Source organism: Hyla sarda (assembly GCF_029499605.1).
Source record: "Hyla sarda isolate aHylSar1 chromosome 1 unlocalized genomic scaffold, aHylSar1.hap1 SUPER_1_unloc_11, whole genome shotgun sequence".
Lineage (NCBI taxonomy): Eukaryota > Metazoa > Chordata > Amphibia > Anura > Hylidae > Hyla > Hyla sarda.
The window spans coordinates 14,459-39,653 of record NW_026607572.1 but is presented as its reverse complement, the minus strand read 5'-3'; the positions used below and the strand labels follow the sequence as shown (position 1 = coordinate 39,653).

The window sequence follows — 25,195 nt, the reverse complement described above, 5'->3', positions numbered from 1 at the left end:
AATAAAAGTATCTGCAGCGTCTTATGTTCAGAAGAGACGATCTTCAAGGGAGACGCGCGGATCCTGTCTGATGCCTTGAATTAAAGTCTCTATAATCATAATGAGAAGGGGGCGGGGACAACACTGACGCGTTACATTCCCTATATACAACCTCAGGGACAATATTACATTTATTATAAGTCCAGTGTGCGGAGATGAATATAAGAATAATAAATCATATAAGAAAGAAAACTTTTATTAACAATTGGTAACAAGTTTGGAGATGCAGTATATGATATATGTATAAATGTCAGATATCCTATGTACATGGATAATATATAGATGTGTTATCTGCATCATATACTGCTCTGAATTGGCTTCTCTCCTGTGTGAGTTCTTTGATGTTGAATAAGATGTGATTGCTGAGTAAAGCATTTTCTACATTCTGAACATGAAAATGGCTTCTCCCCTGTGTGAGTTCTTTGATGTACAACAAGGTCTGATTTCTGAGTAAAACATTTCCAACATTCTGAACATGGAAATGGCTTCTCTCCTGTGTGAGTTCTTTGATGTTTAACAAGATCTGATTTCTGAGCAAAACATTTCCCACATTCTGAGCATGTAAATTGCTTCTCTCCTGTGTGAGTTCGTTGATGTTTAACAAGACCTGATTTAAATGTAAAACATTTCCCACATATTGAACATGAAAATGGCATTTCCCCTGTGTGAGTTCTTTGATGTACAAAAAGATAGGATTTCTGAGCAAAACATTTCCCACATTCTGAACATGAAAATGGCTGCTTCCCTGTGTGAGTTCTTTGATGCAAATCAAGGTCTAATTTCTGAGTAAAACATTTCCCACATTCTGAACATGGAAATGACTTCTCTCCTGTGTGAGTTCTTTGATGTACAACAAGACCTGATTTAAAAGTAAAACATTTCCCACATTCTGAGCATGAAAATGGCTTCTCCTCTGTGTGAGTTCTTTGATGTCTAATAAGACTTGGCTGATGAGTATAACATTTCCCACATTCTGAACATGAATATGGCTTCTCTCCTGTGTGAGTTTGTTGATGTACAACAAGACCTGATTTAAAAGTAAAACATTTCCCACATTCTGAACATGAAAATGGCTTTTCCCCTGTGTGAGTTCTTTGATGTCTAATAAGACTTGGCTGATGAGTATAACATTTCCCACATTCTGAACACGAATATGGCTTCGCTCCTGTGTGAGTTATGTTATGTTGAATAAGTTGTGATTTGCTATTAAAACATTTCCCACATACTGAACATGAATATTGCTTCTCCCCTGCACAATCTCTTTGATGTCCATCATTCCTTCTGTGGCTTTTATTTTTCTTAACATCCTGTGATGACTGAGAAGACAGGACCTGTATATAAGGATGAGATGACAGATCTTGGCTGTGAAGGGCTGAGGGTGTATCTGGGATAATGGAATGTTCTTCATATGTATCTTGTGTGATATCATCATCTGCTTTATAATCTGAAGATATAAGATTCTCCTCTGATCTCCTGCTACAAGAATCTGCAGAGAATAACACAGATTTTATTATCAGTATTAACCCCTTAACAACCCAGGACATTTTTGTATTTCTAAGCAATAGTACTTTGTAAATTCACCCTTCATTTTTAAATAAGTTTTACTGCAAAACTGAAGAAAGATAGTTACTATGATAGCGGAGCAGCCATACAACAGTGGTGTCAAACTGTGGCCCTCCAGATGTTGCAAAACTTCAACTCCCATTATCCCTGGACACCAAAGGTCGGTCTGCCTCCTCCGAAAGGTAAATCCCCGAAAGGTAAATCAAGGCTTCCCTCTCATGGTATCCCTTAGTGTAGTGGTCTTCAAACTGCGGCTCTTCAGATGTTGCAAAACTTCAACTCCCAGCATGCCCGGGATTTGAAGTTTTGGAATATCTGGAGGGCCACAGTTTGACACCACTGGCTTATAAGGAGCAGGGACACCTGTCTTTGACAATCATGTGGACACAGCCTCAGGGAAAATCACTGCTATGGGGCTAAGTCAGGGACCAAATGACCGTGCCCCCCAATCCACCTGACCCCACAGGTTATAATGGGGCAGTCATCCAAACCGCCCCCTTTATAATCCTCATGCCAGCCAGAGAATTCAGACAAAGGATAGGGGATATGTTATAGATCACGGGGGTCCGACCCTTGGGACTCCCAGCGATATCCTGAACGGGGCCCTGGCAGTCTGCTTGAAGGGGGCGGACAGACCCCTGCATGGAGCGGCGGCCGACACTCCCCCTCAATGTATCCCATAGAGATACATGGAGGGGGTGTGTCGGCCGCGGCATCCTGTAGGGGTCGGAATGACCGCTTCCTGCAGACTGCCGGGGCCCCGTTCAGGAGATCACGGGGAGTCCCAAGGGTCGGACCCCTGTGATCTATAACCTATCCCCTATCCTGTCTAGGCAGAGAGTATAACATTTTTGTCTTTTGTCTATTAATGTGTATAGAAAGACTTATGTCCTAATAAAGTTAGTGACATTTTCCTGGATCCAAGTTAAAAGGGGAACCTTTATTTTTAATGATTTTGGCTCATGGCTCGCCAGCCGCACCTATACCTCAATTTGGACCCACACAGGTGACCCGAACCGGAACATTACCGTATCAGAGGGAAAGAATGAAGGGATTTAAAGGGGTACGCCACTGCTAGACATCTTATTCCTTATCCTAAGGATAAGGGGATAAGATATCTGATCGCGGGGTCCGGCTGCTGGGGCCCCGAGGATCTCCTGCAACACCCCCCCCCCCCCCCCCCGTTCTAAACAAAAGCCAGATTCCAGTGGTCTTGATGTTACGGCTACGCCCCCTTGTGATGTCGCACCCCCTCCATTCATGTGAGAGGGGGCGTGGCCACAACTTCATGATCACTGCCTCTGAGCGTTCCGAACAAAAAGTTCAGAATGCTGGAGCACCGGAGTACCCCTTTAACCCCTTAAGGACTCATGACGTACCGCTACATCATGAGTCCGCTCCCGATCTATAACGCGGGGTCACGGCCTCTTAACAACAGCCGGGACCCGTGGCTAATAGCGCGCGGCACTGATCGCAGTGTGGTGCGCTATTAACCCTTAGACGCGGCGATCAAAGTTGATCGCTGCGTCTGAAAACGAAAGTAAACCGTTCCCAGCAGCTCAGTCGGGCTGATCGGGACATCGTGATAAAATAGCGATATTCCGATCAGCTGGGACGCAGGCGAAGGTCTCCTTACCTCTCTCCGCAGCGTCTGATTGTCGATTGATTGCTCCAAGCCTGAGCTACAGGCTTGAGCAATCGACCGCCTCTCTGACTGATCCCTGCAATGATCAGCATAGGAGATCAGTGTGTGCAGTGTTATAGCTCCCTATGGGATAACAATGATCAGTATAAGAGATCAGTGTGTGCAGTGTTATAGGTCCCTATGGGATAACAATGATCAGTATAAGAGATCAGTGTGTGCAGTGTTATAGGTCCCTATGGGATAACAATGATCAGTATAAGAGATCAGTGTGTGCAGTGTTATAGATCCCTATGGGATAACAATGATCAGTGTAAGAGATCAGTGTGTGCAGTGTTATAGATCCCTATGGGACCTATAACACTGCAAAAAAAAGTGGAAAAAAAAAGATAACAAAGGTCATTTAACCCCTTCCCTAATAAAAGTTTGAATCGCCCCCCTTTTCCCATAAAAAAAAAACAGTGTAAATAAAAATAAAAATAAACATATGTGGTATCGCCGCGTGCGAAAATGTCCGAATTATTATATATTATATATTATTATATATTGTTAACTAAATTGCACGGTCAATGGCGTGCGCGCAAAAAAAATCAAAAGTCCAAAATAGTGTATTTTTGGTCACTTTTTATATCATGAAAAAATTAATAAAAAGCGATCAAAAAGTCCGATCAATACAAAAATGGTACCGATAAGAACTTCAGAAGACGGCGCAAAAAATTAGTCCTCATACCGCCCTGTACGTGGAAAAAAAAAAAGTTATAGGGGTCAGAAGATGAGAATTTTTAACATATTTATTTTCCTGCATGTATTTATGATTTTTTCCAAAGTACGATAAAATCCAACCTATATAATTAGGGGATCATTTTAATCGTATGGACCTACGTAATAAAGATAAAGGTGTAATTTTTACCGAAAAATGCACTGCGTAGAAACGGAAGCCCCCAAAAGTTACAAAATGAAATTTTTTCTTCAATTTTGTCGCACAATGATTTTTTTTTCCGTTTCGCCGAGGATATTTTGGTAAAATGACTGATGGTTCATGCACTATTTCTCCCGTTACTATCTTCCGTCACAAAATAACGTCCGTTATCAATAACGGACTATAATGGATTAAAACGGATATAAGAAAAATCCCATAGACTATAATGGGATTTTCTAACGGCCGTATAAGATATTGTTACTGACGTTTTCAGCTGGTTTTCAGACAGAACTTCATACGGATGTTTAAAAACGGAGAATTTTGTAGTGTGAGAGAAGCCTGACTCACCGAACCCCTGGGGATCGATCGAACCCAGGTAAAGAACCACTGATCTACACTATCTCCTCCCCGAGCACAGCGCCCCCTACCTATTGAGGTGCAGCCCGTCCCCACCATAGAGCCTGGATCCACAGTTATAAACCTCCTTCTACAAGATGGCGGCGGCCGGGGAGACATGTGGACACTCGGGAGAGAACCAGAAGGAGAAGAAGAACCTGACATATTAGAGGTAAAGACATAACAGGAATAGGGCCACAAGGACAGGAGGACGGGGCTTCTAGCTGGGGCCAACTGGGCGGAGATATAGGAAATGAGTAAAGATGGTGGAATCTTTGCAGATGATACTAAACTCTGTACAGCAGTAAACACAATAGAGGACAGTGCACTGTTACAAATGGATCTGGATAGTTTGGGGGTTTGGGCTGAGAAGTGGCAGATGAGGTTCAACACTGATAAATGTAAGGTAATGCACATGGGGAGGAAAAATCCGGGCTGGGGTTATATATTAAATGGGAGCACACTTGGGACGACTGACGTGGAAAAGGACTTAGGAGTCTTAGTTAACAGTAAATTTAGCTGTAGTGACCAGTGTCGGGCAGCGGCTGCCATGGCAAATAAAATCATGGGGTGTATCAATGGGGGCATAGATGCCCACGACAAAGAAATAATTCTACCGCTGTACAAATCACTAGTCAGACCACACATAGAATACTGTGTACAGTACTAGTCAGACCACACATAGAATACTGTGTACAGTACTGGTCAGATCACACATAGAATACTGTGTACAGTACTGGTCAGACCACACATAGAATACTGTGTACAGTACTGGTCAGATCACACATAGAATACTGTGTACAGTACTGGCCAGACCACACATAGAATACTGTGTACAGTACTGGCCAGACCACACATAGAATACTGTGTACAGTACTGGTCAGACCACACATAGAATACTGTGTACAGTACTGGTCAGACCACACATAGAATACTGTGTACAGCACTGGCCAGACCACACATAGAATACTGTGTACAGTACTGGTCAGACCACACATAGAATACTGTGTACAGTACTGGTCAGATCACACATAGAATACTGTGTACAGTACTGGTCAGACCACACATAGAATACTGTGTACAGTACTGGCCAGACCACACATAGAATACTGTGTACAGTACTGGTCAGACCACACATAGAATACTGTGTACAGTACTGGTCAGACCACACATAGAATACTGTGTACAGTACTGGTCAGATAACACATAGAATACTGTGTACAGTACTGGTCAGATCACACATAGAATACTGTGTACAGTACTGGTCAGACCACACATAGAATACTGTGTACAGTACTGGTCAGACCATACATAGAATACTGTGTACAGTACTGGTCAGACCACACATAGAATACTGTGTACAGTACTGGTCAGACCACACATAGAATACTGTGTACAGTACTAGTCAGACCACACATAGAATACTGTGTACAGTACTGGTAAGACCACACATAGAATACTGTGTACAGTACTAGTCAGACCACACATAGAATACTGTGTACAGTACTGGTCAGACCACACATAGAATACTGTGTACAGTACTGGTCAGGCCACACATAGAATACTGTGTACAGTACTGGTCAGACCACACATAGAATACTGTGTACAGTACTGGTCAGGCCACACATAGAATACTGTGTACAGTACTGGTCAGACCACACATAGAATACTTTGTACAGTACTGGTCAGACCACACATAGAATACTGTGTACAGTACTGGTCAGACCACACATAGAATACTGTGTACAGTACTGGTCAGACCACACATAGAATACTGTGTACAGTACTGGTCAGACCACACATAGAATACTGTGTACAGTACTGGCCAGACCACACATAGAATACTGTGTGCAGTACTGGTCAGACCACACATAGAATACTGTGTACAGTACTGGTCAGATCACACATAGAATACTGTGTACAGTACTGGTCAGACCACACATAGAATACTGTGTACAGTACTGGTCAGACCACACATAGAATACTGTGTACAGTACTGGTCAGACCACACATAGAATACTGTGTACAGTACTGGCCAGACCACACATAGAATACTGTGTACAGTACTAGTCAGGCCACACATAGAATACTGTGTACAGTACTGGTCAGACCACACATAGAATACTGTGTACAGTACTGGTCAGGCCACACATAGAATACTGTGTACAGTACTGGTCAGACCACACATAGAATACTGTGTACAGTACTGGTCAGACCACACATAGAATACTGTGTACAGTACTGGTCAGACCACACATAGAATACTGTGTACAGTACTGGTAAGACCACACATAGAATACTGTGTACAGTACTGGTCAGACCACACATAGAATACTGTGTACAGTACTGGCCAGACCACACATAGAATACTGTGTACAGTACTAGTCAGGCCACACATAGAATACTGTGTACAGTACTGGTCAGACCACACATAGAATACTGTGTACAGTACTGGTCAGGCCACACATAGAATACTGTGTACAGTACTGGTCAGACCACACATAGAATACTGTGTACAGTACTGGTCAGACCACACATAGAATACTGTGTACAGTACTGGTCAGACCACACATAGAATACTGTGTACAGTACTGGTCAGACCACACATAGAATACTGTGTACAGTACTGGTCAGACCACACATAGAATACTGTGTACAGTACTGGTCAGACCACACATAGAATACTGTGTACAGTACTAGTCAGACCACACATAGAATACTGTGAACAGTACTGGTCAGACCACGCATAGAATACTGTGTACAGTACTGGTCAGACCACACATAGAATACTGTGTACAGTACTGGTCAGACCACACATAGAATACTGTGTACAGTACTGGTCAGACCACGCATAGAATACTGTGTACAGTACTGGTCAGATCACGCATAGAATACTGTGTACAGTACTGGTCAGACCACACATAGAATACTGTGTACAGTACTGGTCAGACCACACATAGAATACTGTGTACAGTACTGGTCAGACCACACATAGAATACTGTGTACAGTACTGGTCAGACCACACATAGAATACTGTGTACAGTACTGGTCAGATCACACATAGAATACTGTGTACAGTACTGGCCAGACCACACATAGAATACTGTGTATAGTACTGGTCAGATCACACATAGAATACTGTGTACAGTACTGGCCAGACCACACATAGAATACTGTGTACAGTACTGGTCAGACCACACATAGAATACTGTGTATAGTACTGGTCAGATCACACATAGAATACTGTGTACAGTACTGGCCAGACCACACATAGAATACTGTGCACAGTACTGGTCAGACCACACATAGAATACTGTGTACAGTACTGGTCAGACCACACATGGAATACTGTGTACAGTACTGGTCAGACCACACATAGAATACTGTGTACAGTACTGGTCAGACCACACATAGAATACTGTGTACAGTACTGGTCAGACCACACATAGAATACTGTGTACAGTACTGGTCAGATCACACATAGAATACTGTGTACAGTACTGGTCAGACCTCACATAGAATACTGTGTACAGTACTGGTCAGACCACACATAGAATACTGTGTACAGTACTGGTCAGACCACACATAGAATACTGTGTACAGTACTGGTCAGACCACACATAGAATACTGTGTACAGTACTGGGCACCAGTGTACAAGAAAGATATAGTGGAGCTGGAGAGGGTTCAAAGACGGGCAACCAGGGTAATACGGGGAATGGGAGGACTACAGGACCCAGAAAGATTATCAGAATTAGGGTTATTTAGTTTAGAAAAAAGAAGGCTTAGGGGAGACCTAATAACTATGTATAAATATATCAGGGGACAGTACAGAGATCTCTCCATGATCTATTTATACCCAGGACTGTATCTATAACATGGGGGCATCCTCTACGTATACAGGAAAGAAGGTTTCTACACCAGCACAGATGGGGGTTCTTTACTGTAAGAGCAAAGAGACTGTGGAATTCTCTCCTGGAGGAGGTGTCATGGTGAACTCTGTAAAAGAATATAAAAGGGGTCTGGATGTATTTTTGGAGAATAATAACATCGCTGGTTCTGTATATTAGATTTATATGGACAGAACGTTGATCCAGGGATTTATTCTGATATTTGGAGTCGGGAAGGAATTTTTACCTCTAGTATGAGGGTTTTTTGCCTCCTCTGGATCAACGCAGAAGGGACTTATTAGGGTTATAGGTTGAACTAGATGGACTCTGCTCTTTTTTCAACCTTATGAACTATGTTACTATACCGCACCCCCAGAAGTTACATAGTTAGTACGGTCGAAAAAAGACATATGTCCATCAAGTTCAACCAGGGAATTAAGGGGTAGGGATGTGGCGCGATATTGGGAAGGGATGGGATTTTATATTTCTTCATAAGCATTAATGTTATTTTGTTCCATGAATGTATCTAATCCTGTTTTAAAGCTGTTAATTGTTCCTGCTGTGACCAGTTCCTGAGGTAGACCGTTCCATAAATTCACAGTCCTCACGGTAAAGAAGGCGTGTCGCCCCTTTAGACTAAACCTTTTCTTCTCCAGACGGAGGGAGTGCCCCCTCGTCCTTTGGGGGGGTTTAACCTGGAACAGTTTTTCTCCATATTTTTTGTATGGGCCATTTATATACTTATATACGTTTATCATATCCCCCCTTAAACGTCTCTTCTCAAGACTAAACAATTGTAACTCCTTTAATCGCTCCTCATAGCTAAGATGTTCCATGCCCCATATTAGTTTAGTCGCGCGTCTCTGCACCCTTTCCAACTCCGCAGTGTCCCTTTTATGGACAGGTGCCCAAAACTGAACAGCATATTCCAGGTGAGGCCGTACCAATGATTTATAAAGGGGGTGTTACGCCGAGCGCTCCGGGTCCCCGCTCCTCCCCGGAGCGCTCGCTACACTCTCCTCACTGCAGCGCTCCGGTCAGATCCACTGACCCGGGGCGCTGCGATACTGCCTCCAGCCGGGATGCGATTCGCGATGCGGGTAGCGCCCGCTCGCGATGCGCACCCCGGCTCCCGTACCTGACTCGCTCTCCGTCGGTCCTGTCCCGGCGCGCGCGGCCCCGCTCCTTAGGGCGCGCGCGCGCCGGGTCTTTGCGATTTAAAGGGCCACTGCGCCGCTGATTGGCGCAGTGGTTCCAATTAGTCTGATCACCTGTGCACTTCCCTATATCACCTCACTTCCCCTGCACTTCCTTGCCGGATCTTGTTGCCATCGTGCCAGTGAAAGCGTTTCCTTGTGTGTTCCTAGCCTGTGTTCCAGACCTCCTGCCGTTGCCCCTGACTACGATCCTTGCTGCCTGCCCCGACCTTCTGCTACGTCCGACCTTGCTTCTGCCTACTCCCTTGTACCGCGCCTATCTTCAGCAGTCAGAGAGGTTGAGCCGTTGCTAGTGGATACGACCTGGTCACTACCGCCGCAGCAAGTCCATCCCGCTTTGCGGCTGGCTCTGGTGAAAACCAGTAGTGACTTAGAACCGATCCACTAGCACGGTCCACGCCAATCCCTCTCTGGCACAGAGGATCCACTACCTGCCAGCCGGCATCGTGACAGTAGATCCGGCCATGGATCCCGCTGAAGTTCCTCTGCCAGTTGTCGCTGACCTCACCACGGTGGTCGCCCAGCAGTCACAACAGATAGCGCAACAAGGCCAACAGCTGTCTCAACTGACCGTTATGCTACAGCAGTTACTACCACAGCTTCAGCAATCATCTCCTGCACCTCCTCCGCAGCGAGTGGCCGCTTCTGGTCTACGCCTATCCTTGCCGGATAAATTTGATGGGGACTCTAAGTTTTGCTGTGGCTTTCTTTCCCAATGTTCCCTGCACCTGGAGATGATGTCGGACCAGTTTCCCACTGAAAGGTCTAAGGTGGCTTTCGTAGTCAGCCTTCTGTCTGGAAAAGCCCTGTCTTGGGCCACACCGCTCTGGGACCGCAATGACCCCGTCACTGCCTCTGTACACTCCTTCTTCTCGGAAATCCGAAGTGTCTTTGAGGAACCTGCCCGAGCCTCTTCTGCTGAGACTGCCCTGTTGAACCTGGTCCAGGGTAATTCTTCCGTTGGCGAGTATGCCGTACAATTCCGTACTCTTGCTTCAGAATTATCCTGAAATAATGAGGCCCTCTGCGCGACCTTTAAAAAAGGCCTATCCAGCAACATTAAAGATGTTCTGGCCGCACGAGAAATTCCTGCTAATCTACATGAACTCATTCACCTAGCCACTCGCATTGACATGCGTTTTTCCGAAAGGCGTCAGGAGCTCCGCCAAGATATGGACTCTGTTCGCACGAGGCGCTTCTTCTCCTCGGCTCCTCTCTCCTCTGGTCCCCTGCAATCCGTTCCTGTGCCTCCCGCCGTGGAGGCTATGCAGGTCGACCGGTCTCGCCTGACACCTCAAGAGAGGACACGACGCCGCATGGAGAATCTCTGCCTGTACTGTGCTAGTACCGAACACTTCCTGAGGGATTGTCCTATCCGTCCTCCCCGCCTGGAAAAACGTACGCTGACTCCGCACAAAGGTGAGACAGTCCTTGATGTCTACTCTGCTTCTCCACGTCTTACTGTGCCTGTGCGGATGTCTGCCTCTGCCTTCTCCTTCTCTACTATGGCCTTCTTGGACTCTGGATCTGCAGGAAATTTTATTTTGGCCTCTCTCGTCAACAGGTTCAACATCCCAGTGACCAGTCTCGCCAGACCCCTTTTCATCAATTGTGTAAACAATGAAAGATTGGACTGTACCATACGTTTCCGCACGGAGCCCCTTCTAATGTGCATCGGATCTCATCACGAGAGGATTGAACTTTTGGTCCTCCCCAATTGCACTTCTGAAATTCTCCTTGGACTTCCCTGGCTTCAACTTCATTCCCCAACCCTGGATTGGTCCACTGGGGAGATCAAGAGTTGGGGGCCCTCTTGTTCCAAGGACTGTCTAAAACCGGTTCCCAGTAACCCTTGCCGTGACTCTGTGGTTCCTCCAGTAACCGGTCTCCCTAAGGCCTATATGGACTTTGCGGATGTTTTCTGCAAAAAACAAGCTGAGACTCTACCTCCTCACAGGCCTTATGATTGTCCTATCGACCTCCTCCCGGGCACTACTCCACCCCGGGGCAGAATTTATCCTCTGTCCGCCCCAGAGACTCTTGCCATGTCTGAATACGTCCAGGAAAATTTAAAAAAGGGCTTTATCCGTAAATCCTCCTCTCCTGCCGGAGCCGGATTTTTCTTTGTGTCCAAAAAAGATGGCTCCCTACGTCCTTGCATTGACTACCGCGGTCTTAATAAAATCACGGTTAAGAACCGCTACCCCCTACCCCTCATCTCTGAACTCTTTGATCGCCTCCAAGGTGCCCACATCTTTACTAAACTGGACTTAAGAGGTGCTTATAATCTCATCCGCATCAGAGAGGGGGATGAATGGAAAACGGCATTTAACACCAGAGATGGACACTTTGAGTATCTGGTCATGCCCTTTGGCCTGTGCAACGCCCCTGCCGTCTTCCAAGACTTTGTTAATGAAATTTTTCGTGATCTTTTATACTCCTGTGTTGTTGTATATCTGGACGATATCCTGATTTTTTCTGCCAATCTAGAAGAACACCGCCAGCATGTCCGTATGGTTCTTCAAAGACTTCGTGACAATCAACTCTATGCCAAAATTGAGAAATGTCTGTTTGAATGCCAATCTCTTCCTTTTCTAGGATACTTGGTCTCTGGCCAGGGACTACAAATGGATCCAGACAAACTCTCTGCCGTCTTAGATTGGCCACGCCCCTCCGGACTCCGTGCTATCCAACGCTTTTTGGGGTTCGCCAATTATTACAGGCAATTTATTCCACATTTTTCTACCGTTGTGGCCCCTATCGTGGCTTTAACCAAAAAAAATGCCGATCCCAAGTCTTGGCCTCCTCAAGCGGAAGACGCCTTTAAACGACTCAAGTCTGCCTTTTCTTCGGCTCCCGTGCTCTCCAGACCTGACCCTTCCAAACCCTTCCTATTGGAGGTTGATGCCTCCTCAGTGGGAGCTGGAGCTGTTCTTCTACAAAAAAATTCTTCCGGGCATGCTGTCACTTGTGGTTTTTTTTCTAGGACCTTCTCTCCGGCGGAGAGGAACTACTCCATCGGGGATCGAGAGCTTCTAGCCATCAAATTAGCACTTGAGGAATGGAGGCATCTGCTGGAGGGATCAAGATTTCCAGTTATTATTTACACCGATCACAAGAACCTCTCCTACCTCCAGTCTGCCCAACGGCTGAATCCTCGCCAGGCCCGGTGGTCTCTGTTCTTTGCCCGATTTAATTTTGAAATTCACTTTCGGCCTGCCGATAAGAACATTAGGGCCGATGCTCTCTCTCGTTCCTCGGATGCCTCGGAAGTTGAACTCTCTCCGCAACACATCATTCCTCCTGACTGCCTGATTTCCACTTCTCCAGCCTCCATCAGGCAAACTCCTCCAGGAAAGACCTTTGTTTCTCCACGCCAACGCCTCGGAATCCTCAAATGGGGTCACTCCTCCCATCTCGCAGGTCATGTGGGCATCAAGAAATCTGTGCAACTCATCTCCCGCTTCTATTGGTGGCCGACTCTGGAGACGGATGTTGTGGACTTTGTGCGAGCCTGCACTATCTGTGCCCGGGATAAGACTCCTCGCCAGAAGCCCGCTGGTTTTCTTCATCCCCTGCCTGTCCCCGAACAGCCTTGGTCTCTGATTGGTATGGATTTTATTACTGATTTACCCCCTTCCCGTGGCAACACTGTTATTTGGGTGGTCGTTGATCGATTCTCCAAAATGGCACATTTCATCCCTCTTCCTGGTCTTCCTTCAGCGCCTCAGTTGGCTAAACAATTTTTTGTACACATTTTTCGTCTTCACGGGTTGCCTACGCAGATCGTCTCGGATAGAGGCGTCCAATTCGTGTCTAAATTCTGGAGGGCTCTCTGTAAACAACTCAAGATTAAATTAAATTTTTCTTCTGCATATCATCCCCAATCCAATGGACAAGTAGAAAGAATTAACCAGGTCTTGGGTGATTATTTACGACATTTTGTTTCCTCCCGCCAGGATGACTGGGCAGATCTCCTTCCATGGGCCGAATTCTCGTATAACTTCAGAGTCTCTGAATCTTCCTCCAAATCCCCATTTTTCGTGGTGTACGGCCGTCACCCTCTTCCCCCCCTCCCTACCCCCTTGCCCTCTGGTCTGCCCGCTGTGGATGAAATTTCTCGTGACCTTTCCATCATATGGAGAGAGACCCAAAATTCTCTCTTACAGGCTTCATCACGCATGAAGAAGTTCGCGGATAAGAAAAGAAGAGCTCCTCCCATTTTTTCCCCTGGAGACAAGGTATGGCTCTCCGCTAAATATGTCCGCTTCCGTGTCCCTAGCTACAAGTTGGGACCACGCTATCTTGGTCCTTTCAAAATTTTGTGTCAGATTAATCCTGTCTCTTACAAACTTCTTCTTCCTCCTTCTCTTCGTATTCCTAATGCCTTTCACGTTTCTCTTCTCAAACCACTCATCATCAACCGTTTCTCTCCCAAATCTGTTCCTCCCACTCCTGTTTCCGGCTCCTCGGACATCTTCTCAGTCAAAGAGATTCTGGCATCTAAGAAGGTCAGAGGGAAAACCTTTTTTTTGGTGGATTGGGAGGGTTGTGGTCCAGAAGAGAGATCCTGGGAACCTGAGGACAATATCCTAGACAAAAGTCTGCTCCTCAGGTTCTCAGGCTCTAAGAAGAGGGGGAGACCCAAGGGGGGGGGTACTGTTACGCCGAGCGCTCCGGGTCCCCGCTCCTCCCCGGAGCGCTCGCTACACTCTCCTCACTGCAGCGCTCCGGTCAGATCCACTGACCCGGGGCGCTGCGATACTGCCTCCAGCCGGGATGCGATTCGCGATGCGGGTAGCGCCCGCTCGCGATGCGCACCCCGGCTCCCGTACCTGACTCGCTCTCCGTCGGTCCTGTCCCGGCGCGCGCGGCCCCGCTCCTTAGGGCGCGCGCGCGCCGGGTCTTTGCGATTTAAAGGGCCACTGCGCCGCTGATTGGCGCAGTGGTTCCAATTAGTCTGATCACCTGTGCACTTCCCTATATCACCTCACTTCCCCTGCACTTCCTTGCCGGATCTTGTTGCCATCGTGCCAGTGAAAGCGTTTCCTTGTGTGTTCCTAGCCTGTGTTCCAGACCTCCTGCCGTTGCCCCTGACTACGATCCTTGCTGCCTGCCCCGACCTTCTGCTACGTCCGACCTTGCTTCTGCCTACTCCCTTGTACCGCGCCTATCTTCAGCAGTCAGAGAGGTTGAGCCGTTGCTAGTGGATACGACCTGGTCACTACCGCCGCAGCAAGTCCATCCCGCTTTGCGGCGGGCTCTGGTGAAAACCAGTAGTGACTTAGAACCGATCCACTAGCACGGTCCACGCCAATCCCTCTCTGGCACAGAGGATCCACTACCTGCCAGCCGGCATCGTGACAGGGGGAGTATTATGTCCCTGTCCCTTGAGTCCATGCCTCTTTTTATACATGACAATATCCTGCCGGCTTTGGAAGCAGCAGCCTGACATTGTGCTATTCTGTAGTCTGTGATCTACAAGTCACCCAGATCCTTCTCTACCAGTGACTCTGCCAGTTTAATCCCCCTAAGACATACGACGCATGCAGGTTATTAGTATACACAGAACCCCTCTATATACACAGCCCCCCCTCTATATACACAGCCCCCCTCTATATACACAGCCCCCCCTCTATATACACAGCCCCCCCTCTATATACACAGCCCCCCCTCTATATGCACAGCCCCCCCTCTATATACACAGCCCCCCCTCTATATACACAGCCCCCCTCTATATACACAGCCCCCCTCTATATACACAGCCCCCCCTTTATATGCACAGCCCCCCCTCTATATACACAGCCCCCCTCTATATACACAGCCCCCCTCCTATATACACAGCCCCCCTCTATATACACAGCCCCCCTCTATATACACAGCCCCCCCTCTATATACACATCCTCTATAGACTGTACCGTGCTACAAAGCTTGGTGTCATCTGCAAAATATATACCGCACCCCCAGAAGTGACCCCATTATATATACCGCACCCCCAGAAGTGACCCCATTATATATACTGCACCCCCAGAAGTGACCCCATTATATATACTGCACCCCCAGAAGTGACCCCATTATATATACCGCACCCCCAGAAGTGACCCCATTATATATACAGAACCCCCAGAAAATACCCCATTATATATACTGCACCCCCAGAAGTGACCCCATTATATATACCGCACCCCCAGAAGTGACCCCATTATATATACTGCACCCCCAGAAGTGACCCCATTATATATACTGCACCCCCAGAAGTGACCCCATTATATATACCGCACCCCCAGAAGTGACCCCATTATATATACCGCACCCCCAGAAGTGACCCCATTATATATACCGCACCCCAAGAAGTGACCCCATTATATATACCGCACCCCCAGAAGTGACCCCATTATATATACTGCACCCCCAGAAGTGACCCCATTATATATACCGCACCCCCAGAAGTGACCCCATTATATATACCGCACCCCAAGAAGTGACCCCATTATATATACCGCACCCCAAGAAGTGACCCCATTATATATACTGCACCCCCAGAAGTGATCCCATTATATATACCGCACCCCCAGAAGTGACCCCATTATATATACCGCACCCCCAGAAGTGACCCCATTATATATACCGCACCCCCAGAAGTGACCCCATTATATATACTGCACCCCCAGAAGTGACCCCATTATATATACCGCACCCCCAGAAGTGACCCCATTATATATACCGCACCCCCAGAAGTGACCCCATTATATATACAGAACCCCCAGATGTGACCCCATTATATATACTGCACCCCCAGAAGTGACCACATTATATATACCGCACCCCCAGAAATGACTGGAGATGCTACAGTATATGTCAGAATCACTGTTATTGACGTGATGCTGACGGATACCTGTAACATAACGCTGAAACGCAGTATGAACGGGACGCAGTGTAGGGTCACATAGAGCGCAGAGTATTTCACACCGCGGATGCCTCCGGTAGTCACAAGAGCGAGATCACTGCTGCGGCTGGGTAGGTCAGTGTGTCTGCTCATGACTGCCGGCGGGAAATCCACCGCTATGAGTGAACGCACAAAGATACCCAGCCGCAGCAGGGAGCTCACTATTGTGACTGCCGGGGCATCCGCAGCATGTAATATGGGATGTGCGCTGTGTAATCCTACACATTATGCATTTTTATTTTTCATTATATTTATTTAATAATTTTTTTTTTCTTTTTATACTTTTTTTTAACTATTTTTACACTTTTTTTGTTTTATATATTTTTTTTTACACTTTTGAAAATGCTTTGGAATACTTAGCATTGGTTATATGCTGCCTGTCAGTTTTACACTAGCAGGCAGCATATCAGGACGTGCCTCTGGCAATAAACGGGGCAGACCTGGGGGTCCTTGTAAGTCCAGGTAACAAGCAGCACCCTGCGATCGTTGGACGGTGCAAAAGAGAGACAGAGGGAGCCTCCTCCCTCTGTCCAACTCCTTACAGTTTGTCGTCGCTTCCGACCGTGGCTGTAAGGGTTAAACTGCCTGGACAGAAGATTACTTTGGTCCCGGCAGTGCGGCAGGCCCCTGCCTGCCAGGGGTTACACACAGCCCCCCATGATCGTTGTACGGTGCTGCAGGGAAGACAGAGGGAGCTCCCTCTGTCAAAACACTTATAGCCCACAGTCACTTCCGACAGCGGCTGTAAGGGTTAAACTGCTGGGACTGAAGTTTACTTTGGTCCCGGCAGTGCGGCAGGGTCCCGGCTGTGTGTTACAGCCGAGTCCCTGCCGCGATCTTGTGGGTACACTGGACAGTACCCACGAGAACCATAGACATGTATACTCGTCCATGGTCGTTATCGTGTTAAAGGAAAACTCTAGTACATGAGTACTTATCCCCTAGTCACAGAATCCTGGGAGGATAAATGTCTGATCGTGAGGGGTCCGACCACTGAGACCCCCGCGATCTCCTGCCTGGCATCCCGTTTGTATATCTCCGGCTCTCCCATAGAGATTTATAGAGAGACATGTCGGGCACCTCTTCATGCAGTGGTTGACAGTAATCCCTATACGGAGCGGAGGTCACTTGTGCCCAGAGGAGCTGGGAGGCCCCCAGTCTGAGATATGTTTTGGGGGAGGGGGAGGTATTCCAAAATTTGCCCTGTAGTCCCAGAGATTCTAGTTACACCACTACTTCCCCCAAAATATTATTGTAGCCGGTGACTGAATAGAATCTGTAACCCTTCTCTGTATTTAGTGGTCACTACTTACCTGGGTGGTTACCTGTAGAAATGTCCTCCTTAAACTGCTCATCACCGCTCACATCTGTCTCTTCTGCTTTTACTATTATGTCTGGAGCATTAATATATATCAGATCTTTCCCTGTAGGAACGTCCTCCTTATACTGCTCATTACTGACCACATCTGTTTCTTCTTCTTTCTTTGTGTCAGTATTAATATAGATCAGATCTTTCCCTGTAGGAATGTACTCCTTATACTGCTCATCACTGCTCCCATCTGTCTCTTCTTCTTTCTTTATGTCTGTAGTTTTATTATAGATCAGATTTTTAACTGTAGGAATGTGCTCCTCATACTGCTCATCACTGCTCACATCTGTGCCTTGTTCTTCCTTTATGTCTGTAGTATTAATATAGATCAGATCTTTTTCTGTAGAAATGTCCTCCTTATACTGCTCATCACTGCTCACATCTGTCTCTTCTTCTTTTATGTCTGTAGCATTAATAGAGATGAGATCTTTCTCTGTAGGAATGTCCTCCTTATACTGCTCATCACTGCTCACATCTGTCTCTTCTTCTTCTTTTACGTCTGTAGCATTAATATAGATCAGATCTTTCCTTGTAGTAATGTCCTCCATATTCTGTTCATCAAGAGGACGGGGACACCTCTCTGGTGCTGTTCTTTTACTGGATGTGACTGTAGGGAACACATACAGAGACTGAATTCATTCTTTACATACAAATAATGAGAGGACGTGTTTATATAGTCATGTCTATTACCTGGTGATGTGAGGGGCTGCTGATCCTCCATCATGACCTGATCCTTGTACTGATCCTTGTGTCCTTCTACATACTCCCACTCCTCCATGGAGAAATAGACCGCCACGTCCTGACCCCTTATAGGAACCTGTATTGTGAATAAACATTTAATTCTATACAATTCCAGGATGTTATATGGAGACATTTGAGGGGATATTCCTGCACATGATTTATCTTCTTGCTCTCGGATGATGAGGTGAATACTTGTCGGGGCAGATCCTCTATATTATGGTCACATGTCCTGAACTGACCGCAAGTCTGATGACCCAGCTGTCAGTTCAGGTCATTATACCCAAAGCGCCCGTCCCATGGAGTGTAAGGAGTTAAGTGATATTTCATAGTATCACTGCTCCCCTCCCCCGGGACTATATAGATGGCTGCTTACTGTCTGGCCCCTAAGGATAGAATTGGCAGTGCTGTGCGCCACTTAACCCTAGCTAGACTGGTTGATCTTATCCCAGCGAGTAGAAGGGACAATAAGCAGCTATCTGTATAGTGTGTGGCCCCAAAAAAGGTAAGTAGCAATGCATCACCACCATTTAACTCCTTCATGGCTGACTGGGCAGGAGGTATATAATGTATAGCCATGGGCCCAGCTCCGGAGCAGGAGACGCATCAAATCTGGCATATCTTCTGCTCTTGTGCAGGAAACTAGGGATCGACCGATATCGGTTTTTTAGGGCCGATACCGATACCGATAATCGGTGCAGGTTAGGGCCGATAGCCGATAACTTATACTGATATTCCGGTATAAGTTATCGGCTATTTAACCCCCTGCGACACCGCTGCAGATCATTGATTTAAAGCGGGCGCTTTAAATCAATGATCTGCAGTGGCTTTTGCGGGGCCATAGGCCGCCGCCGCCGCCACCACCCGCTTCTCTCCCCTACCTGTCAGGATGGTCCGGGCCATCCATTCATCGTTCCTGTAGTGTCCGGGGGCGTTCCGGGTGAAGAGTGAACCGGTCCGGGCTGTCCTTCTTCTCCGGGGGCCATCTTCTCCACTCCGGGCAGGCTCCGGCCTAGTACGCTGCATAGACGCCGCTGCACAGTGACGCACCTGACGTCACGGCGTAGCGGCGTCTATGCAGCGTACTAGGCCGGAGCCTGCCCGGAGTGGAGAAGATGACCGCCGGAGAAGAAGGACAGCCCGGACCGGTTCACTCTTCACCCGGAACGCCCCCGGACACTACAGGAACGATGGATGGCCCGGACCACCCCCATTATGGGTAAGTTACATTTTTTTATTGACTCGGAGGGTGGGGGAGGGGCCCGACCGATATAGCTGTATGGGCAAAAATCCATACCGGTATACCGCCCAGCATCACGGTGGGGGGTGCGACGCGATGCGGTGGGTCGGGGGTGCGGTGCGGCGGTTCGGGGGGGTGGCGGTCGCGGTGCGGTGGGGGCGGTGCGGGGGGCGGGGCATTATTGGCTTATTGGCAAGATAATTGCCGATACCGATAATGCCCAAAATCGTGATTATCGGCCAATAATATCGTCCATACTGATAATCGGTCGATCCCTACAGGAAACCCCTTTCAGAGCAGGGACTCCTGTCATTAAAGTGATAAGATTTGGAGGGGAGGGAGGCCGCTGCCAGTCTATGAAGCACAGTCAGGAGTTCAGCACAATTCATAGCCCCTAGGACCTACCTGCTATCAGCATCTGGGACTCATTGCTAATGCCGGACATCACCAATGCCAAAAATCTATTTCCGGTAGCTCAGTGGAGCTGATAAGGACACCCACAGTGAAATAGCGGGGTCCCGGTCAGCTGAGAGAACGGGTGGAGGTCCCTAACCTTGCTCCATGCTGTCTGAACGACGCTCCAATCCTGCAGGCAGCCTCAGCATCACAGCATTGATCAGTGTATGTAAGCTGATGCAAAATCATTTTTGTACAAAAAGTTTGAACTTTTTTATATTTTAAAAGTGTTAAAATAAAACCTATATAAATCATTTATCATTGTAATCGTTTGGACCTACAGAATAAAGAGAATTATTACCGTAATGTGCACTGCGTCCAAACAGAAGACACCAGATTTTAAAAATTACTTTCACCCAACAATTAATATTTTTTTGGCCCTTGTTTTGAGGTAAAATGAGTGATGTCATTACAAAGTACAAATCTGTGGTGCAAAGAAACAACAAGTACAAGAAGCCTCATATGGATTTGTAAAGAGGAATTTGCAATCATTATGGCTATTAGAAGGAAAAAAAAATTTAAAAAGAGAAATCACTGTGTCCTTAAGGGGTTAAAACTCAAAACTACCGAGTCATGAAGGGGTTAATAGTTAAAAAAACCCCATCTGACAGCCTCCACATGTAACCACACACATACCTCCACCTGCAGACTGTACAGGAGCCACTTATAGGACCTGCATGATGTCACAGTCATGTGATCAGTCACATGGAGGAGTCACATGATCAGGGGCTGCTGCTCTAGGCTCATCTGCTCAGCGTATACAGGACTCTGCTGTCACATGACCATTATCCCAGGTCCTTCAATCACAATGTCTTCTATCCTGCACTGTTGAGCTCCGCCCACTCCTGTCACATGATCCTTCCCGCAGGTCCTTCAGCCGCAGTCACATCTAAACTGCTAAACTTCGCCCCCAAATGTACTGGTCACATGATTGTGACATCATCACAGGTCCTACACCCCCAGCATGTAGCAGATACAGAGCAGGTCCTGGTGGGGCAGTCACTGCTGTTGTGTTGTTTGTGGAGATCTCTCAGAGCAGCAGCCCCTGATCATGTGACTCCTCCTCCATGTGACTGATCACATGACGGTGACTTCATCGCAGGTCCTGTAAGCACACGGCTCCTCTACAGATACAGGTATGTGTGTGCGGTCACCATCAGATCAGGATTATTGGGGATGCTTATTATTAACCCTTAAGGACACGATGTATATTTACATTATGTGCCCCATATGGGACTTTGAGGTGAGCTCAGGAGCTATAAGCAGCCAGGACTCACCACTAATGACGCTCATCGCCGTTAACCCTTTAGATTCCATGATCAAAGTCGATTGCAGGATCTAAAATGAGTAAAATGCAGTTGTTGGGGGGCGGAGTCTAGATCAGCTGAGATGACGGCCGGAGGGTCCCTTACCATGCTCTGTGCTCAGATCGGGGCTCTAAGTATACAGACACCTCCACAGCCTGTATAAGCCGAGCACCGATAACACTGATCACTATGGCAGAGCGTTATTCAGGGTTTGTAATAGAAGCCCCTCCCCTAATAAGTTTATATCCCATTTTTGTAATAAAAGAATGTAGGTGGGCGTGGCTTAGACATGGCATTTAACCCCTTGAAATCACCAGTTACTTATTCAAAATGTAGAAAATGTATATACATGGCAAGGTTGGCACCTGTTTTCATGCCAATCCACAATTTGGGCCAGGCTGGATATGGTTGAAAAATATAGAGGGGCCCTTACTCTTTATTTAGTATCCCTTAGGTAAGTGGCCCAACAGTGTTTAACCCCTTGAAATCATCAGTTACTTATTCAAAATGCAGAAAATGTATATAGTTGGCAAGGTTGGCACCTGTATTAATGCCAATCCACTTTTTGGGCCAGGCTGGATACAGTTGGGTATTATGGAGGGGCCCTTACTCTTTATATTTCCATACTTAATTCAGTGGCCCAATCGCGTTTAACCCTTTGAAATCATCAGTTACTTATTAAAAATACAAATTTTTTCATCCATTTTTTACTATTGTTTTTTTCAGGAAAAATACAAACAATCTAGATTTTTTCTTTTGAACCTGATTGTTCCCAAATAATATTCAACATTTATGTATAAAAAACAGATTTACTGCAGAGAAATAAGAGGAGAAAAGGTTTATTAGTCACAGTCATCTATAAGACAATGAGAATAAGAAACCAACTTCAGTGAATAAGAAACTGGACGAATAAGAAACCAACTTCAGCCTCGTGTCGATTGCAGGATCTAAAATGAGTAAAATGCAGTTGTTGGGGGCGGAGTCTAGATCAGCTGAGATGACGGCCGGAGGGCCCCTTACCATGCTCTGTGCTCAGATCGGTGCTCTAAGTATACAGACACCTCCACAGCCTGTATAAGCCGAGCACCGATAACACTGATCACTATGGCAGAGCGTTATTCAGGGTTTGTAATAGAAGGCCCTCCCCTAATAAGTTTATATCCCATTTTTGTAATAAAATAATGTAGGTGGGCGTGGCTTAGACATGGCACTCTGCGGTTGTTTTTCTAGGGAGCGCCGTGCCGACCAGCGGTTGTTTCCTGATTTCCTGCCTATACTGCCTCCCAGGGGATGTCTGGATGGTGAAGGTATCAGGTCACTTACCCGCCCATCCTGTCACCTGGTCAGTCTCTTTTCTCCGAGTATCAGCCACTTCTTCCATACAGGACTATGTAAGTATCAGGTTTTTTAAGTTTCTCCCGCGCCCCTATTATTACTTAAGACAGTGTTTCCAAACCAGCGTGCCTCCAGCTGTTGTAAAACTACAACTCCCAGCATGCTCTGACAGCCAAATGCTGTAACAGCTGGAGGCACCCTGCTTGGGAAACACTGACTCCGGTGGTGGCCCAGACCCTGCGTGTGTAACGGTATATGATGCTTGGCCTCTGCTGCAGGTAACAGCAGGTTCTTCCGGGGGACATATCACAATTCACATAAAATCCTGATGTAATTGTGATGTATATTGTGCCCCCTAGTGGACACATTTCACTATTCTTCATTGGACAATGTCATATTGAATCCCTCTATTCTTCTCCCTGCTCTGATGAAGACGTTCTGAATACACCGCAGCCTCAGAGATTAGGAGAAATGGATTCACAACGTCTTCAGCAGAGCAGGGAGAGCGACCTCAGAAGACCTGGAGGACCAGAGCGCCACCACTGGACGGGAGAGGGGAGTGCGCTCTAGTCTCTTATTTTACAGCCCTCGGACAATGGATTTTGTTTTATAGAGAAATCTGAAAACTCCTATAATGTCTCCTCAGATGTTTCCCCAGATTATCTCCAGGAAATGGATTTTATTTCTCCATAGAATCTGGTGCGGTTTATCATCATCTCCTCTTCTTCCCTTCAGGTTTCTCCAATCCAGGATCCTCTGCTGATATCTTCTATATAAGAGAATTCTCCTGGATGACCCATCAACCATGGAGAGAGACAGGAACAAGATGGCCGACAGGATCATAAACCTCACCCTACAGATACTCTTCCGGCTTACTGGAGAGGTGAGGGATTCTGGGAGTGATGTCACATGACCTCATTCTTATCTATGTAATAACAGATGGATATGACTGGAGAGGTGAGGGATTCTGGGAGTGATGTCACATGACCTCATTCTTATCTATGTAATAACAGATGGATATGACTGGAGAGGTGAGGGATTCTGGGAGTGATGTCACATGACCTCATTCTTATCTATGTAATAACAGATGGATATGACTGGAGAGGTGAGGGATTCTGGGAGTGATGTCACATGACCTCATTCTTATCTATGTAAAAACAGATGGATATGACTGGAGAGGTGAGGGATTCTGGGAATGTATGTAGTGATATTAATGTGTCTCTCCATACACAGGATTATACAGTAGTGAAGAAGTCCTCTAGTGGGCGCTGTCGGGCCCCTGTGTGTGAAGGATGGGGAAGAACCCTGAGCCCAATCCCGGGGCCCCCATCTCACTCCCTGATACATGAGGAAATGGATGAACAGAAGATCCGAGAACTCATCAACAAGATGATGGAGCTGCTGACTGGAGAGGTGACCCTGCTGGGACATTATACAGTAATGGAGGGGTCTGGTGATGACTGGAGAGGTGACCCTGCTGGGACATTATACAATAATGGAGGGGTCTGGTGATGACTGGAGAGGTGACACTGCTGGGAATGCTGGGACATTATACAGTAATGGAGGGGTCTGGTGATGACTGGAGAGGTTACACTGCTGGGACATTATACAGTAATGGAGGGGTCTGGTGATGACTGGAGAGGTGACACTGCTGGGAATGCTGGGACATTATACAGTAATGGAGGGGTCTGGTGATGACTGGAGAGGTTACACTGCTGGGACATTATACAGTAATGGAGGGGTCTGGTGATGGCTGGAGAGGTGACACTGCTGGGAATGCTGGGACATTATATAGTAATGGAGGGGTCTGGTGATGACTGGAGAGGTGACACTGCTGGGAATGCTGGGACATTATACAGTAATGGAGGGGTCTGGTGATGACTGGAGGGGTGACACTGCTGGGACATTATACAGTAATGGAGGGGTCTGGTGATGACTGGAGAGGTGACACTGCTGGGACATTATACAGTAATGGAGGGGTCTGGTGATGACTGGAGAGGTGACACTGCTGGGAATGCTGGGACATTATACAGTAATGGAGGGTCTGGTGATGACTGGAGAGGTGACACTGCTGGGACATTATACAGTAATGGAGGGGTCTGGTGATGACTGGAGAGGTGACACTGCTGGGACATTATA

The 25,195-nt window shown here is 46.9% G+C and overlaps 1 protein-coding gene across 1 annotated transcript in view; it reads right to left on the bottom strand.

Annotated features, from left to right (window-relative positions):
- Positions 1–365: 365 nt before the first annotated feature.
- The window catches only part of LOC130297952 (oocyte zinc finger protein XlCOF22-like), a gene marked incomplete at its 3' end in the record, with an annotated part of 35,254 nt that continues 10,424 nt past the window's right edge, over positions 366–25,195 (bottom strand). Inside the window, exons 5-6 of the mRNA XM_056550814.1 lie at positions 17,925–18,093; positions 366–1,525 (exon numbers count right to left, since the gene is read on the bottom strand). Of these exons, the coding sequence (XP_056406789.1) occupies positions 366–1,525; positions 17,925–18,093 (1,329 nt within the window). The remainder of the gene's footprint in view (positions 1,526–17,924; positions 18,094–25,195) is intronic.